This window comes from Chiloscyllium plagiosum, unplaced genomic scaffold (genome assembly GCF_037043375.1).
Source record: "Chiloscyllium plagiosum isolate Xiang-an unplaced genomic scaffold, Cpla_swu_hap1 HiC_scaffold_21, whole genome shotgun sequence".
Classification (NCBI taxonomy): Eukaryota; Metazoa; Chordata; class Chondrichthyes; order Orectolobiformes; family Hemiscylliidae; genus Chiloscyllium; species Chiloscyllium plagiosum.
The window spans coordinates 92,573,935-92,590,804 of record NW_028270159.1 but is presented as its reverse complement, the minus strand read 5'-3'; the positions used below and the strand labels follow the sequence as shown (position 1 = coordinate 92,590,804).

General features: G+C 45.0%; 1 protein-coding gene across 1 annotated transcript; it reads left to right on the top strand.

Annotated features, from left to right (window-relative positions):
- Window positions 1-984: 984 nt before the first annotated feature.
- Window positions 985-16,431, top strand: LOC148146496 (putative G protein-coupled receptor 139). The gene is made up of 2 exons (XM_087998669.1): window positions 985-1,186; window positions 15,524-16,431. Exons 1-2 carry the CDS (start codon window positions 997-999, stop codon window positions 16,429-16,431), a joined length of 1,098 nt encoding a protein of 365 aa, XP_087854795.1. The 5' UTR covers window positions 985-996.
- Window positions 16,432-16,870: the final 439 nt, after the last annotated feature.

The following is a 16,870-nucleotide window of genomic DNA, read 5'->3' as shown; positions in this document are numbered from 1 at the left end:
AGACATGAACAATCGTATCAACCTGTTACCCTGCGATGAAACAGTGTGTCTGTTAAAATACATTGCCTCAATCTCATTTACAATTTTCCTGTTCTATTCAGACTATCAATTGACATTCCATCTCCCAAATGTAATCTGCCTCCTTGATCTGCATTATATTTCATTCCATCTGTCAGAAAGAGTGATGTTTGAATGCTGGTGACTGGAGGATATCATTGTACTCCTCCCCAGTCTCCAATTACAAACCCCCGTTCCTCTGTATGTCCAAGGCAATGTCAAATTCATTCTGTCTCTGATCCCTTAATAAGTCATGTTTTAATAAACAAGATGATTGTACATGTCACATTTAGCTTTGGTCTAAATTCAAAGAATGCAAATATTGCTGATTTAAAGCAAATAAACTTCAATAAGGTTTTTTTTTCAAAAGCTGAAGCAAATTTTGTGGTGAAATTACAAAGTTGCCTTATTAAATCAGTGAAAGAAACATTCAGTCAAATCCATACTTCTTGAGCATGATCGGGTAATTAAGCCCAGTGACAATCTGTTGGCTGGCGTTTGATCCGAATGATCAGCAGAGGAACAACCTCTTGACCACTGTTTTTGTGGAGGGCTGTCGGATGTAGCATTGTATATGAACAACATAACAGAATCATGAACAAAAATGAAACGTCCATCATTCTCCCTCCTCACTGACTTCACAAGAACAGTTGGTATTGGTAGAGAAGACCAATAGAAGCAATACCAACATCCAATCCAGTCCAATTATTGTTGTGAACTGGAAGTGTGTATTGAAAAGGGGTTAACTGGAAATGTGTATTCAGTGACTGTGATTATTGTAAATCTCCATGGAATCTAATTGTGTAACTGGAGGCTTTCCCTCGACTATTAGTAAGGGCTTCTTTCGATGCATTATCCCATTGTTTCTGCAACTGCATCACATCTACCACTAACTGCAGCTGCAGAGACAGGGAAAGGAGAGATCAGAATCTGAGAACAATGGACTGGAATGTTCCAACAATGGATCAGAATCTGAGAACAATGAACTCGAACGTTCCAACATTGGACAGGAGTTTATCCTTGGGGCTTAACTTTCTTTCCTGGTCTTTATTATCTTTTCGGATAGAAGGTGTACTGCTGATTATTCAGGCGGGTTACTATCCCATCCTCGCTGTTGTTGGTGTTCCTGGTAAGTCTCTTTATATCTATCCATTTATTCATTCCCTAAACCATGTTGAACTCCATTGCTATTTCTGTTGTCTATGTTTGACAAGGACAGAATCTTTTAACTTCAGTTTCAATTGAAAACTACATTCATTATCCACAAATGTCAGACCTCTGCCTCACACGCATCTAATACCGAGACTGCTCACAATGTCGAGGCCCCTTTTTGCCCTGAACCAATTTATGTCTTGGTATTGTGTCCATCATCAAACCTGTCCATTGCCAGCTCCATCATATCACCAGACTCCACCCAGCAGTTCAGAACTGTTGCTGAATCAACAATTATCTAAGCCTTGGTAAAATTCAGATTTTACTGTTGCAACTCTCTTCTAGTCATGCTTCCAGCTGCAAATATTTTCAGAACAAACTTGTTTTTTGCCACTAAAGTAAATCCATGATATGGACACTGCCAGAGTATTAATGACACTGGAAGGGATATTCAGAGACTCAAGCTCATTATCTGAAGACATTCATTCATATCAAACAACAACTTATAACAGACCTTAAATTGAAATGACTAGAACTGGAAAAAAATTGAATTTCAATAATAACAACCATAAGTCCCTAAGGATTTTGTCTAAAACCCGAGCTGTTTCGCTGATATCGTTTGGGAAAGAAATCGAACATTCTTCTCTGGCTTGGGTTAAGTGTGCCTTCAGACTCATAACATTGTGCTTGGCTCTATTCTTCCTTGTGAGAAAGTGAGGGCTGCAGATGCTGGAGATCAGAGCTGAAAATGTGTTGCTGGAAAAGCGCAGCAGGTCAGGCAGCATCCAAGGAACAGGAGAATCGACGTTACGGGCATTAGCCCTGAAGAAGGGCTTATGCCCTAAACGTCGATTCTCCTGTTCCTTGGATGCTGCCTGACCTGCTGCGCTTTTCCAGCAACACATTTTCAGCTCTATTCTGCCTTGTGGAATGGCCTCACCGTCAAGGTCAATCAGTCATGAAATGCTGTCCCTCCCAGTGATGCCGACATTCCCATGGAATTAAAAAAAAAGAGTTAAATCAAACAAAGGAAGATACTGCCATTTGGAAACAAAAAAGAAGTAGTGGGGTAAAGGATGATATTTGCCTGCCTGTGTCAAGAGAAAAAAATGAGTTCGCATTTCAAGTCCACTGACAATGAGAACTGAAACTGAAAGATTGTGATTATTTTAGGGACGGATTTGTTTGTTGTCAAGGGGACAAGGACTGAGTCGAACAGAAGGAGAGTGGGTGGGGTGGAGAGGGAGAGAAAGAGAAGCAAAGAAAGGGATTGTTGATCGGCTGGGATGGAAATAAAATATACCATGAATCTTATTTGTTTTTCGCCTATTCCTATACTCTTGAAAATCATTCCAAGTGCCTGTTTAAACTGAGTTATGTCCCCTCAGTCTCTTCCCAGAGTGTGTTCATCTCCTTATATTCACTAATGGGACATGGGTATCGCTGACTGGACCAGCATTTATTTCCCCTGCCAATTGCCCTTGAGAAGATGCTGCTGAACTGCCTTCTTGACCAACTGCAGGTGCCTCGGCCCATTCAGTTTCATTTCTCTGAGACTTTGTAGTGATTGATACAGCTGATTGGTTGACTTGGCCATTTCGAAGGGCAGCTGAGAGTCAACCCTGTTGCTGAGAGTCTGGAGTCAAATATAGGCCAGAACAGGTGACGGTGGTAAATTTCCTTCCCTGAAGGACATTCGGGAGCCAGATGGGTTTTCCTGACAACAAACGATGGTTTCATAGTTTCATTTGATTCATAATTCCACATATTTGATTGAATTCAAATTCCAACATCTGCCCTTGGCTGGATCAAATCTAGGGTCTTGGGTATTACCTGGATCCTTGGATTAATAGACCACTGGCTGGACCATCGCCTCCCCGTGTTCTCTAATCACCTCCCCATGCAATAGTGGCGCTGCTGTCATCGTGACTGAGGTACAGAAAATGGTGCAATTCTACTTCTATGGAGACTGGAATTGCAAATATTTCAGGTCAGTGGGACTGTGAAAAGATGTAACGGTTCATCAGCAACCAACAACAAATCTGACAACGAAGGCATTTTCAACACATAGTGGGTGTGCCATGTATACATGTATTTGACCTGCTCCTGTCACTGTAACATCAGTGAAGGTTCAGTAAATGGTTTACTCAGGTTTGTGTACAAGCTGCTGCATTCATTCAGGGACAGCTGAGGGTCTGGTGAACCCACTATGATCAAGGTGTGGGCAGGGCATTCAGTCTATCGGGGTCTTCAACACGGCTAACAAATGGAGCAGAGACTGCAGAGAAGGGAAGCTCTGTAAACAGTGGGGAGCAGGGCACTACAATCTCCTCTTTGGGATTTCCTGGATTATTTTTCAATGTTGAACCTATTCCAGGTGCAATGTGTGAAGCCGGTTTGTTTAGACAATGAGATGGTCACAGCGCTGTGTAATTTATTTCAGCATAACCTATGGTCTCACACCAGGAGAGGGCTGTGCTGATACTTAACATGAAGTGAATTATTTTGATTCTGGAACTTTCTGTGCAAGAATTGGTGTCATATCCACCACGTGCCATCGTGCCATCCTCTGAGGTATTCATTTGAACGTTCTCTGTCCCCAGAGGTTGGTTCAATCTCCACAGCGAAAGGAACAGAAAATCTTGCAGAAGTATTAGGGAACAGGGTGACTGGTGTAGATGAGGAAGTGCATGAAATTTGAATTATGAAAGAGCAATTACTTGAAAAACTGCTTGCATTGAAGTGTGGTAATTGCTGCACCAAATAAGTGATGAATTTCAAGGACTGCGGAGATGGGGCTGCAGATGGAGCGTGTTGGTCAGCTCTTTTGGGAGCCGATACAGAGATGATGGTCAATTGCCTCTTTTGATCAGTAAATTCCTTGATTCTATGAGGCATTTTCCAGACTACTGAGTGAAGTAAAAGTTCTTCAAATCCCTTTCGATTCTGTGACATATCATAGACAGTAGTGAGTAGATACTATGGCTGCAAATTTTAATACTTGATGCAGAGGGAATTATTTGATGTCAGTTGGTAAAAGATATGAGCACGTTTTGTGAGGAAGGTGGTAACTGGATAATTGGAGAGCAATGATATGAATTAACAAAGCCAGCATACGTTCAGAAATAATTTTTAATACATCTGCAGGCCTTTGTGGAAGATGTTGTTTGTGACATCAACAAATGAGAACAGTGGGACTGGAATATTTCAATTTTCAGATGAATTTTGAAACACATGCGCACTGGTGAGTGAAGAAAGTTCGAGCCCAGGGGTAAGAGGAGAATATACTATATGTATTAATTTACAAAATCGAAAGACTGCATGGTCACTTTAAGAAAGACGATGCAGGAACCATGGTTTCGATGTGTGGCTGAAGGAGCAGCGGGTATGTATCTGGCAGTATTGCCAGTGCCGCAACTGCAACCTGGTCACCGATTGGCAGCGTATCATGGCAGTGCAGGGAGGGCTCCACAAACAGCAGCACCGGGTGGAGGAAATGGCCCTGCTCTGGGGGACAGGCGCTAGAAACACCAGCCTCCTGACACGGGGCAAGCAACAAGCCTGTTCCCCAGCCCAGTGTTGGAGGGAGACACCTCTGTCTCGGATAGGGATGGACCCTCAAAGGGGCAGCAGGGTAAACGGGGCAGTGGCGACAGGAACAACAGTCCGTCTGCCCATGTAGTCCACACCTCTGACTCCGTTGATCATCGTCCTCGATACCTGGAGGTTTGAACTCGGTTTATTAAAGGTAACTCCCCACTCCTGACACCAACCTGTTTTAATGCAGAGGTCTAGCCCCTCTGCTAATTAAAACCAACACCCCAGGAAAGCTCGCCTCACCTCGTAATTTGGTTAAAAAAACTGAGGGAGTGAAAGCAAACTCCTGATTTCCACTGTTTAATGAAAAATAACAATTTCCTTTCCCTAACTCTAACAGTGAACACTAAATAGCAAAACTGAGCCCACTTTTTATTAACTCATCACTACTTGACTCCAACTCTTGAAATTCTCCTCCAATAACACAATTATTACCCATTAAAGTAACTTAATGGTGGCTTTTTTTCGACTGGGACAACACATCTATCCTGGGACAGGCTAAGAAAAGGCATGCCAGAGAATTCATAGAGGCCTGGCACTCCAACCACAGCGCCATAAACAAACACAGAGATTTAGATGCCATCTATCAACCCCTCAGAAAACGAACAGGAAAAGACATCACCACAAACCCTAGGAACCCTATCCAGGAAAAAGATATAATTAGAAAGCAGGAGACAACAGCTTCACTTCACTTGGAGGTCGCCATTGATGATGTTACCTAACCAGGTAATGAAACGTCTGGACACCAAATCTACAACTCAGCGAGCAAACCCACACCCTACATGTTGACTATCCCTAATCAGTATTTGCCTTTCCAAATAGATGTACATCCTGTCCCTCAGGATTCCCTCCAACAACTTGCCCACCTCCAAAGTCAGGCTCGCTGGTCTGTAGTTCCCTGGCTTGTCCTTATCACCCTTCTTAAACAGTGGCACTACGTTTGCCAACCTCCAGTGTTCCGACACCTCACCCCTGACTATCGATGGTGCGGCACACTGGCACAGTGGATAGCACTGCTGCCTCACAGCGGCTTGAATTCCATTTGCTATTTCTCTGCCCATCTTTCCAATTTATCTATATTTTGCTCTATTCTCTGGCAGTCCTTTTCCCTATCTGCTACTCCACTGGGCAGCACAGTGGCACAGTGATTAGCACTGTTGCCTCACAGTGCCAGAGACCCGGTTCCATTCCCACCGTAGGCAACTGTCTGTGTGCAGTTTTCACTTCTCCCTGTGTCTGCGTAGGTTTCCTCCGGGTGCTCCAGTTCCTCCCAGAGTCCAAAAATGTGCAGGTTAGGTGAATTGGCCATGCTAATTTGCCCGTAGTGTTAGTTGAAGAGGTAAATGGAGGGGAATGGTACTGAGTGTGTTCCTTTTCGGAGGGTTGGCGTGGACTTGTTGGGCCGAAGGGCCTGTTTCCACACTGTATGTAATCTAATCTAATCTTTATGTCCTCTGCAAACTTGCTGTTCAGCCAACCTGTACCTTGCTCCACATCATTTATATATATATATATATATATATATATATATATATATCACAAACAAGAGTCGTCCCAGCTCAGATCCAGTAGAATCTGCAACTGGTCACAGGTGACAGTGAGGCCTGCAGATGCTTTAGAACAAAGTTGATAGTGTGTTGCTGGAAAAGCTGGAGCTCCCAGCCTTATTCCTGATGAAAGGCTCTGACTCGAAATGCCGATTTTCCTGCTGCTCAGATGTTGCCTGACCTGCTGTGCTTTTCGAGCAACACACTCCCAACACTGGTCACAGGTATCCATTTTGAGAAACTCCTTTCCCCTACTACTCTATTGCCCAGACCGTTCTCCATACATGTAGCAAGAACACCCAGGATACCAGGCGACTTTACCTTCTCCATCAGCCTACCATGGGGAACCTTATTAAATGTCTTACTTAAACTTCATGAATATAGCTCTTCCCCCAATGTTGCCACCTCCTTAAGTTTGTAAGACATGAATCTTCCCACACAAAACCATGCTAACTCTTACTGATAAACCCATTTTCTTCCAAATGGAAATTATTCTATCCCTCAATATCTTCTCCAGCAGCTTCCCTAACACGGACGTAAGGTCTATAATTTTCTGGAGAATCCCTGCCTCGCTGCTTAAACAATGGGACAGTATTAGCAATTCTCCAGTGTTCAAGGATGCTGCAAAGATATCTGTTAAAGCCCGAACTATTTCTTCTCTAGCTTCCCTCAATAACCTAAGGTAGATACCATCTGACCTAGGTACTTGTCTACCTTTTAGAATACCGAGAACTCCCTCCCTCCTTATGCTGACTTGAATTAGAGTACTCAAAGATCTATCCCTAACCTCAGCATCCATCATATCCCTCTCCTTGGTGAATACCAATACAAAGTATTTTTTAAGAATCTCACCAATTTTCTCTGACTCCACACGTAACTCTCTTCCTTTGACCTTGAGTAGATCAACCCTTTCTCTTGTTACCCTCTAGTTCCTTATATATGAATAAAAACGACTTTGGGATTTAATTTAACCCTATTTGCTAAAGATATCTCATGACCCGTTTTAACCCTCATAGTTTCTCGTTTCAAATTGATCCTAGATTCCCAATGTTCTTCCAAAGCTTTGGCTCTGTTCAGCAGTCTCGGCTTTTTGTATGCATCCTTTTTCCTGTTAGCTAGTCTCACAACTTCACCTGTCATGCACAGATCCCTAATCTTGCCATTTCTATCCCTCATTTTCACAGGATCATACCTCTTCTGAAATCTAATAAACCTTTCTTTAAAGGCATATCGAAGGTGGATTTACCTTCAAACAGCCGTTCCCCAGCTCCTGCTGAATTTTGGTATAGTTGGCTTCCCTCAATTTTGCACTCTTCCTTTCGGACCACTTTCATCTTTGTCCATGAGTGTTCTAAAACTTCCGAAATTGTCATCACTATTCCTAAAATAATACCCGACTGAATCTTCAACCACCTGGCCAGGCTCATTCCCCAACACCAGATCCAGTGGTCCCTTCCCTAGTTGGACTATTTACATACTGCTCTAAAAAAAAATCCCCGTGGATGCTCCTTACAAATTCTGCTCCATGGTCTAACACGAAATGAATCCCAGTCATTGTTGGGAAAATTAAAATTTTCCAAAACAACGAACATGTTGCTCCTCCATCTTTCCATGTTCCTTTTAATATTTGGACGTCTATCTCCCGCTTGCTGTTGGGATGCCTGTAGTACAGCCCTAACATTGTTACTGCACCATTCCTGTCTCTGAACTTTGTCCATATTGCCTCACTGCTCGAGTGTACTCCTTCAGCCCAGCTGTGACATTCTCTCTGACCAGGAATGCAACTCCTCCACCCCTTTACCTCCCTTTCTATCCTGCTTGAAGCATCGATATCTTGGGATATTTCACTGCCAATCATGCCCTTCCCACAACCAAGTTTCAGTGATACCAATAACGTCATATTCCCAGATTCTAATCCAAGCTCTTAGTTCATCTAACTTATCTATGACACTTCTTGTATTAAAACAACTGAACCTCAGACCACCAGCCCCTTTATGTTCATCATCTGCTCCCTGCCTCCTCTTCACCTTCATCGTGCTGACTTCATTATCTAGTTTATTACAGGCTTTAGTTACTACCTCCTCACTGTCAGTTTAAACCCTCCCCAACAGCGTTACCAAAAGGACCCCCAACGACATTAGTTCCAGTCCAGCCCAGGTGGAGACCGTCCAATTTGTAATAGTGCCACCTCCCCCAGAACCGGTCGCAATGTCCCAAAAATTTAAACCCCTCCATAATGCACCATCTGTCAAGCCAATCACTCATCATGTTTATTCTATCCCTCTGACTAGCACGTGGCACCGGTAGCAATATTGAGATTACAACCTATGAGGTCCGACCTTTTAACATGGCTCCAGACTCCCTGAATTCTGCTTGTAGGCCCTCATCCGTTTTCTTTACCATTATTGTTTGTACCTTTATGCACCACGACAACTGGCTGTTCACCCTCCCCCTCGAGAATGTTCTGCAACCGATCTGAGACATCCCAGACCTGTACACCTTGGAGGCAACAAATCATTCGGGAGACTCGTTTCCAACCACAGAACTGCCCACCTGCTCCTCTACAATTGAATCCCCTCTGACTAGAGCTCTTCCACTCTTTACCCTGCCCTTCTGTACAGCAGAGCCAGCCACGGTGCCATGAACACGTCTACTGCTGCCTTCCTCTGGCGAGCTCTCCCAGCTCCCACTCAGCTCCTCACTCTCGTCGCTCCTACCCAGCCCCTCACTCTCAATGTTACCACTTAGCTCCTCTGTCTTCCTGCTCCAATTCAGCTCCTCACTCTCCCCTCTCCAATTCAGCTCCTCTCTCTCCATGCTCGAATTCCGCTCCTCACTGTCCCCATTCCCACTCAGCTCCTCACTTTCGCCGCTCCCACTCAGCTCCTCACTCTCCCTGCTCTCAGTCAGCTCCTCACTCTCCCCTCTTCCACTCAGCTGCTCACTCTCCCCGCTCTCACTGAGCTCCTCACTCTCTCCGCTCCCACTCAGCTCCTCACTCTCCGGGTTCCCACTCAGCTCCTCACTCTCCCCACTCCCACTCAGGTCCTCTCTCTCCCTGCTCCCACTCAGCTCCTCACTATCGCCGCTCCCACTCAGCTCCTCACTCTCCGCTCTTCCACTCAACTCCTCACTCTCTCCGCTCCCACTCAGCTCCTCACTCTACGGGTTCCCACTCAGCTCCTCACTCTCCCCACTCCACTCAGGTCCCCTCTCTCCCCACCCCCACTCAGGTCCTCTCTCTCCCTGCTCCACTTCAGCTCCTTTCTCTCCCCGCACCCGCTGTTGTGGAACAAAGGCAGCTGATTCTCGAGGTAAGTCCCTTTTAAGTGTGAAATATACCCCGGTCCTCTCTTTCTATTTCGTCTTCCTGAAAATGCTCTCCCCATCTCTGCCTTACACAAGGACCGTTCCCTTTGAGAGCCTTCGATTTGTGACACTCTCCCAACTGACAGCTCCCCTACCCCCGCCCCAGGAACATTGCCCTGCAACGGGAAAGACGCTAAACCACGCAGGGCCCCAAACAGTCCTTCCAGGTGTGACAGAGCTTCACCTGCCTCACTTCCAACCCAGTTCAACTTCGGGCAGACCGAATGTAAACTTAGGAAACGGTTCACCGAGCATCTCAGCCAAGTCCGCAGGAGCCGACCGACCTCCCAGTCACTGCCCATTTCAATAGCCATAACCATTCCTTTTCCAACATCACCATCCTCCCAGTCACTGCCCATTTCACCTATCCTAACCATTCCTTTTCCAACATCACCGTCCTCCCAGTCACTGCCCATTACAATTGCCCTAACCATTCCTTTTCCAACATTACTGTCCTCCCAGTCACTGCCCATTTCAGTTCCCCCAACCATTCCCTTTCCAACATCACCGTCCTTCTAATTACTGCCCATTTCATTTCCCACAACCACTCCCTTGCCAACATCACCATCCTCCCTGTCATTTCCCATTTCAATTCCCCCAACCATTCCCTTGCCAACATCACCATCCTCCCAGTCATAGCCCATTTCAATTCCCCCAACCATTCCCTTTCCGACATGACCACCTCTAAGTGCTCTGGTTTCCTTGAACAATCCAAAGGTGTGCAGATTGAGTGAATTGGGCGTGCTAAGTTGCCCACCGTGTTCAGGGATGTGAGGCATGGGACATTAGTCGGGGCAAATGTCAACTAATTCGGGAGGAGGATAGGTTTGTGTGGGATCCTCTTCGGAGTGTTGGTGTGGACTTGTTGGGCCAAAGGGGCTGTTCCCACACCGAAGAAATTCTATAAATGATAAAGAAATGATCTGGAAGCGGGCACTGTTGGAATGATCAGCAAGTTTGCAGATGACACGAAGATTTGTGGGATAGCTGGAAGAGTAAGGGACTGTCAAAAATACAGGAGGATATGGATAGACTGAATAGTTGGGCGGAAAAGTGGCAGATGGAGTTCAACCCAGACAAATGTGAGGTGATGCATTTAGGCAAGACTAATTCTAGACCGAATTATACAATGAATGGAAGAGTCTTGGGATAGGCTGATGGGCAGAGAGATCTGGGAGTGTAGGTCCATTGTTTCCTGAAAGTTGCTGCACAAGTAGATAAAGTGGTCAAGAAGGCATATAGTATGCTTGCCTTCATTGGACGGGGTATTACGTATAAGAACCTGGCAAGTCATGTTAAAATTATACAAGACATTGGTTCGGCCGCATTTAGAATATTGTGTACAGTTCTGGTTGCCACATTACCAAAAGGATGTGGACGCTTTGGAGAGGGTGCAGAGAAGGTTTACGAGGATGTTGCCTGGTATTCAAAGTGCTAGCTATGAAGAGAGGTTGAGTAGGTTAAGATTGTTTTCTTTGGAAAAAAGGAGATTGGGGGAGTCCTGATTGAGGTCTATAAAATCATGAACGGTATAGACAGGGGGGATAAAATTAAGCTTTTTCTCCGGGTGAAGGATTCAATATCGTGAGGTCACACTTTCAAGGTGTGAGGTGAAAAGCTCAAGGGGGATACACGCGGCAAGTACTTCACACAGAGGGTGGTGGGTGGATGGAATGCGTTGCCAGCAGAGATGGTAGAGGCAAGCACGGTCGATTCATTTAAGAAGTATCTGGACAGATGCACGAGTAGGTGGGGAGCAGAGGGATACAGATGCTTAGGAATTGGACGACAGATTTTGCCAGTGGATTTGGATTGGCTCAGGCTTGGAGGGCCGAAGGGCGTGTTCCCGGCCTGTAAATTTTCACTGTTCTTCTCTTTGTTCTTGACAACTATAACTAACATCTCATCTTCCCCCTGGACAGCCTAGCGCCCAGAGGACTCACAATTGAGTTGTCCAATTTCATAAAGCCTTCCTTCCCATCTCCTGACTCCCTTCCCAACCCTCCCCATCACTTCCACTGCTCCCTGCCACCAACCGGATTTAGTCCTCCCATTGACTAATAGGTTGTACCTTTGACATGTCTTCACCTATCTCCACTTCTCCATCCTGCCCCCACCACCCCCTTTCTCTGCAGCTGCCCCTACATCCCACCCCCAGTTCGGAGGAATGGATACTCCAGAGAAATCGATTTCTCCACCTCCTGATGTTGTCCGGCTTGCTGTGTTCTTCCAGCCTCCTGCTGGGTTGCCATTTTCTCCCAGCTTATGGTGTCTGGGCTAATTCTCAGGGAGACTCAGAATCCAATGGAATGAACCATTTAAGCTGATCTGGCAATGTTTTTATTCACTTTTCTCATTGTTGTGACAGTAGTCTTCAAACTCTCACTCCTCCAGGTAGTCCCACTCCATTGTCTTCTTCTCCACGTTTACACAACATGTTCTCAGTTAATTAATTATCTGTTTTTGTCTTTAATATGAATCGTTGTGCCCCTCTGTACCTTTCCCTGGCCTTGGTTTTTGGCTACCGAGTCTATCGATTGCTGCCATTGTGAAGCTCAGAAACAAGAAAAAATTATGTGTCGGGCTGTTGTTCACTTCCCGGTGTGTCCCATGTAACGCTCCGTGTGGGACAGGGGTTTACAGCAGCTTTGACACACATCCTTGTAACTTGGTCTGTGCCTGTCCACTGAACGCCTGTGTTTGTCCCCCTCAGTTGATCGTGCAGTCAGTAACACGGGGAAACCGCTGAGTATTATTGTAAAGGATCAGACGTCTGACTTGTAGCTGAGGGGCTTCTTACTGACTCCTGTTATTGAAACGTTAGTGTAGGGGCTGGGCGTGGTTTGCTGGAGATTGAGCTGTGAGCTGACTCAGACATTCAGGGTGACCTGAGGATTTCGGGACCAACTCTGGATGGAGTATGGGGACTGTAGTTACAGCATCTGGTTCTGTAACGTGAACAACAAATGGAGCAGGGGCTGGAGATAGGGGAAGCTCTGAATCCGCGGAGTGAGTGTGGGTGGGGAAAGGGATCTGCCGTATCCACTCCAGGTTTTCCAAGAATAGCTTCCCAAGCGACACTTAACCCAGAAGCAGAGTGTGAGGGGACCCTGGTTGAACAAGGAGCTGGTCACAGAGCAGTGTCACCTCCTTCAACACGACCTGCAGCTTCACACCAGGGAGAGGACGGTGCTGTCAGGGGCTGTTAGGGTCACTGTTTCATTCAGCTTCTCAGATCCGGAACTCTCCAGCCAGGTGTGGGAAACATATCTATCATCTCCCAGTATCTCAACATCAATGTCACCATTCGGTGACGGAGGATATATATGGCGGATGAGGTGAATACAATCTTTCCTCCCTCAGCAGGTAGCTGCCAGGTCTGCGCTTGTTTTTCCAGTATAGTGGGATTGCCGATGGTGAACGTGGCTCTGCGGGGTCCCCATGTCAATGGGGAGAGTTAGAGGAACTGAAGGACCTCTCACTCCATTAATGGTGCAGAGTGACCATGCACAGTCCATCATGTTGGTGAATACCCACTGTCCTGGCACCAGCCACGGCCTCTTCTTTCAGAAGCAGTCAGCCATTTCCATTGTCTTCAGGTCCCCACGTAGAAAGAAAGAATCGCCTCTCAGATGAGGCCACTTCCTTCGGACACGGTTCACAACACCCTGCTCCTCACCACTTCCCACCGCCAGCCAACCACATAACAATATCTCGTGTTTCCTGAGAGCAATGGGAACATTAGGGATCAGACCATCAGGGAGATGGAGCAACACTTCAAGTGTTTGGACTAGGTGCTGCAATCTAGCTCCAATTGTGTAATGTATGGCCTTGTATTCTTCCTGAAAACTTCACAGGTTCACAGTTAGCCACGCTACATTTCATCTGCGAAATGGTTGTTTCCTGCTTATCCATTTACAGATCCTCCACCTCCACTTGATAACTTTGTTTCCTTCCTATCTCAGCATCATTGCCGAATTTAGTGAGAATATATTTGTTCCATCTGTTTATACCGTTGATATAATTTGCACATAGTTGAGGACCCAGCAGGGTCTGTGCTGTTGTTATTTTCTGTTAAACTGGTAAAGACTGATTTATCTCATTGGATGGTCTTCAATATGGGGCTGAGCATTTCCCTCCAGCAGAACTGTGTGCTGGCTGGTGTGGAGGCAGGAGATTTCCATCATCAGGTGCTTTCCTTGACCATCTTTAACCTGTCACCAAGACCTTTATTGACTGTACAGCACGGTGCCATCAATATTGGTGGGTCTGTCCTGCCGTGTGGGACAGGACATACCCAGGGATGATGATGGGGCTTCAGGTTTGATTCTGTGTGTAATGGCAATGTCAGACTGTTTCCTGACTGGTCAAAATAAGGAATAAAGGTGACAATGTAGCAGGGAATAACGGCTTAAAAAGCTGAATGAAAGACAGTATATCTGAATGGATATTGTAGTCTCAAAAATGATTGAGGAACTCAATGCACACCTTGAGGTAAATGGATACAATTTAATGACATGAGAGTGTCCTTGCTCCAGGGTGTCTGATTTTTGGAACTGAACATCAAGGACCTTTTATATTTGGGGATGTAATACAAAATATAAAACGAGGTGGGGAGATTTCCAAGTAAAAGTTGACATCTGTATGATTGTAAACAGAGAATCGTATATCAAATGTTCAGGTTTTTGGCTTAATCTTATTGTTTCTGTGCGTAAATTGCCAGTTGAGTTGGGTTTGGAGAAAGATTTCCACCATGGGCGCTGAGTGGATTTCACCAAACCTAATGGACAGAAGGGCCTTAGTGATGCGGCTTTTTATGATGCTATCACATTCTCAAACTGATATTCTCCGGAACATTCTATAACCAACATTCCTCTGGAACAGTCTATGACTGACATTCTCCGGATCATTCTATAAATGGCATTCTCTGGAACATTCTACAAGTCACATTCTCTGAACAGTCCATCACAAACATTCCCAAAATATTCTATTATTGACATTGTCTAAACACATTCTATAACCAACATTCTCTGGAACAGTCTATAAACAGCATTCTCCAGAACAGTCTCTGACTCACCTTCCCTGGAACAATCTATAACCAACACTCTTCAGAACATTATTTTACCAACATTTCTCGGTAAATTCTACAACCCACATTCCCCGAACATTCTGGAACTGACCCCTGAAAAATTTATATCCAACATTCACTTGATCATGCTATAAGCAACATTCTCCAAAACATTCTAAAACCATCAATATTTGTGAACAGCCGGATGACATTTAATTGAAAGAAAATAAAATCCCAAGGGCAAAGATCCCATCCATGGAGAAGGAAACACTGTTCCGAAGTCTCCTCAGGCAGTTAAAGGGTTTTCCCTTACATTTACATTTCATCACATCAGAGAATCGAATGACCACAATTTAGACTAAAAGACAAGCACTTCTAACGTCCGTTTGTCTTCAAAGAAGTGCAAGAGAATTCTTCAGGACGGCAATGTTTACTCTCTGCCTTAGGAACTGTAAAGAAGTGACCTGTCTGCTTTTGAGTGATCGAGTGTATGGGATTGTTCTAGAATCCATCTGTTCTGATAGATGCATGTCTGTGCGTTTAGGGAGGTAGGGTTTCTTCTGTATTACATCACACTTCTGTCAGTAATTCAGAATTTACCATGTGTTATTCCAGGTACAACTGCATCAATAAATCTCTGAATATTTCATCTTGAAAATCTCACTCCGATCTCAATCAATTGTAAAATATCCTTCAGGTTAATGTCTAAATTGTTGGTTTTCCTTCCTCACAGTTAACGTCATGACGATCTTCATCCTGCTTTACAAAGATTGTGGATTGTCTCCATGTGTCAGACGTTACCTGGGGGCCATGGCAGTGACGGATCTACTGATCATTATCCTCGACCTGATACTGAGACACATTCCCATTGTTTATCGGGAGCAGTTTTATTTCCTGGGGGACATCCCCGTGTGTAATATCCACGCCGTCCTGCTTTATGCAGCCACTGACTGCTCTGTCTGGTTCACCGTCACTTTCACTTTTGATCGATTTGTAGCCATTTGTTGCCAGAAGCTGAAAAATAAATATTGCAGTGAGAAAACGGCGGCTGTGGTTCTGGGAACAGTGACTGTGCTGAGCTGTTTCAAGAACATTTTCTGGTATTTCATGCTCACAGGTCTTTATCGGTCGGCAAACGCTCCCTGGTTTTGTTACACAATGAACGGTGTTCTATCTTCTCGTGTCTGGGTCACAATCGAGTTCGTCCATCACATTCTAACCCCGTGTGTCCCATTTCTCCTGATTCTGTTGCTCAATGTTTTCACCATCAGACATATATTAGTGACCAGCAGAGCCCGCAGGAGACTCCGGATTCACACTAATGGGGATATTCACCATGATACAGAAATGCAAAATCGAAAAACATCTATCATTTTATTGTTTGTGATCTCGGCCAATTTCATCCTGTTATGGTCAACATTAATGCTGTATTCGGTATGGAATCGGATGTTTAATTTGGCACATGCCTCTGTGTATCTGCATCGCTTTGTGCGGGAATTGGGCTTCATGCTGCAGCTCCTCAGTTGCTGCACCAACACTGCGATTTACGCTGTGACCCAGACTAAGTTCAGGCAGCAGCTGAAGAATGTGCTGAAATATCCCTTTACCCAAATTCATCAATCGATCAAACTTACTCATTAGTCAATCTATTCAGGTTTTTCTGATATCAGATCAATGTTTCAGCAACGAAATAACCTGTCACTATGGTAACAGATGAGGGCAGTGCTGGTTTTCCAACTGTATTCAATACGGGGTTACAGGGACACCTTTCAATGTTTCTCTACTCGGGGATCAGTGAAAAAAGGCACCATTCCATTGAATGTATCTATCACTTCTATCTGTAAAAATGAAATTATTCATTAAGAATTACCAAGCAGCAGAACAAACTATTTTGTTGTTTGTGTTGAAGCAGCTGAGCTGAAGAGATACAGACTCAGCCCCAAGTCCTGGTCATTAGGGAAGGGGAGGGAAGCAGTGCCCAGCACAGGAGTTGGGTTTAAGTCACTCTGACCTTTACTTTAACCTCAGGATCACTGACTCTGACCTGCCCTCGGCAGATTTCACCTCTGTCTCCATATCC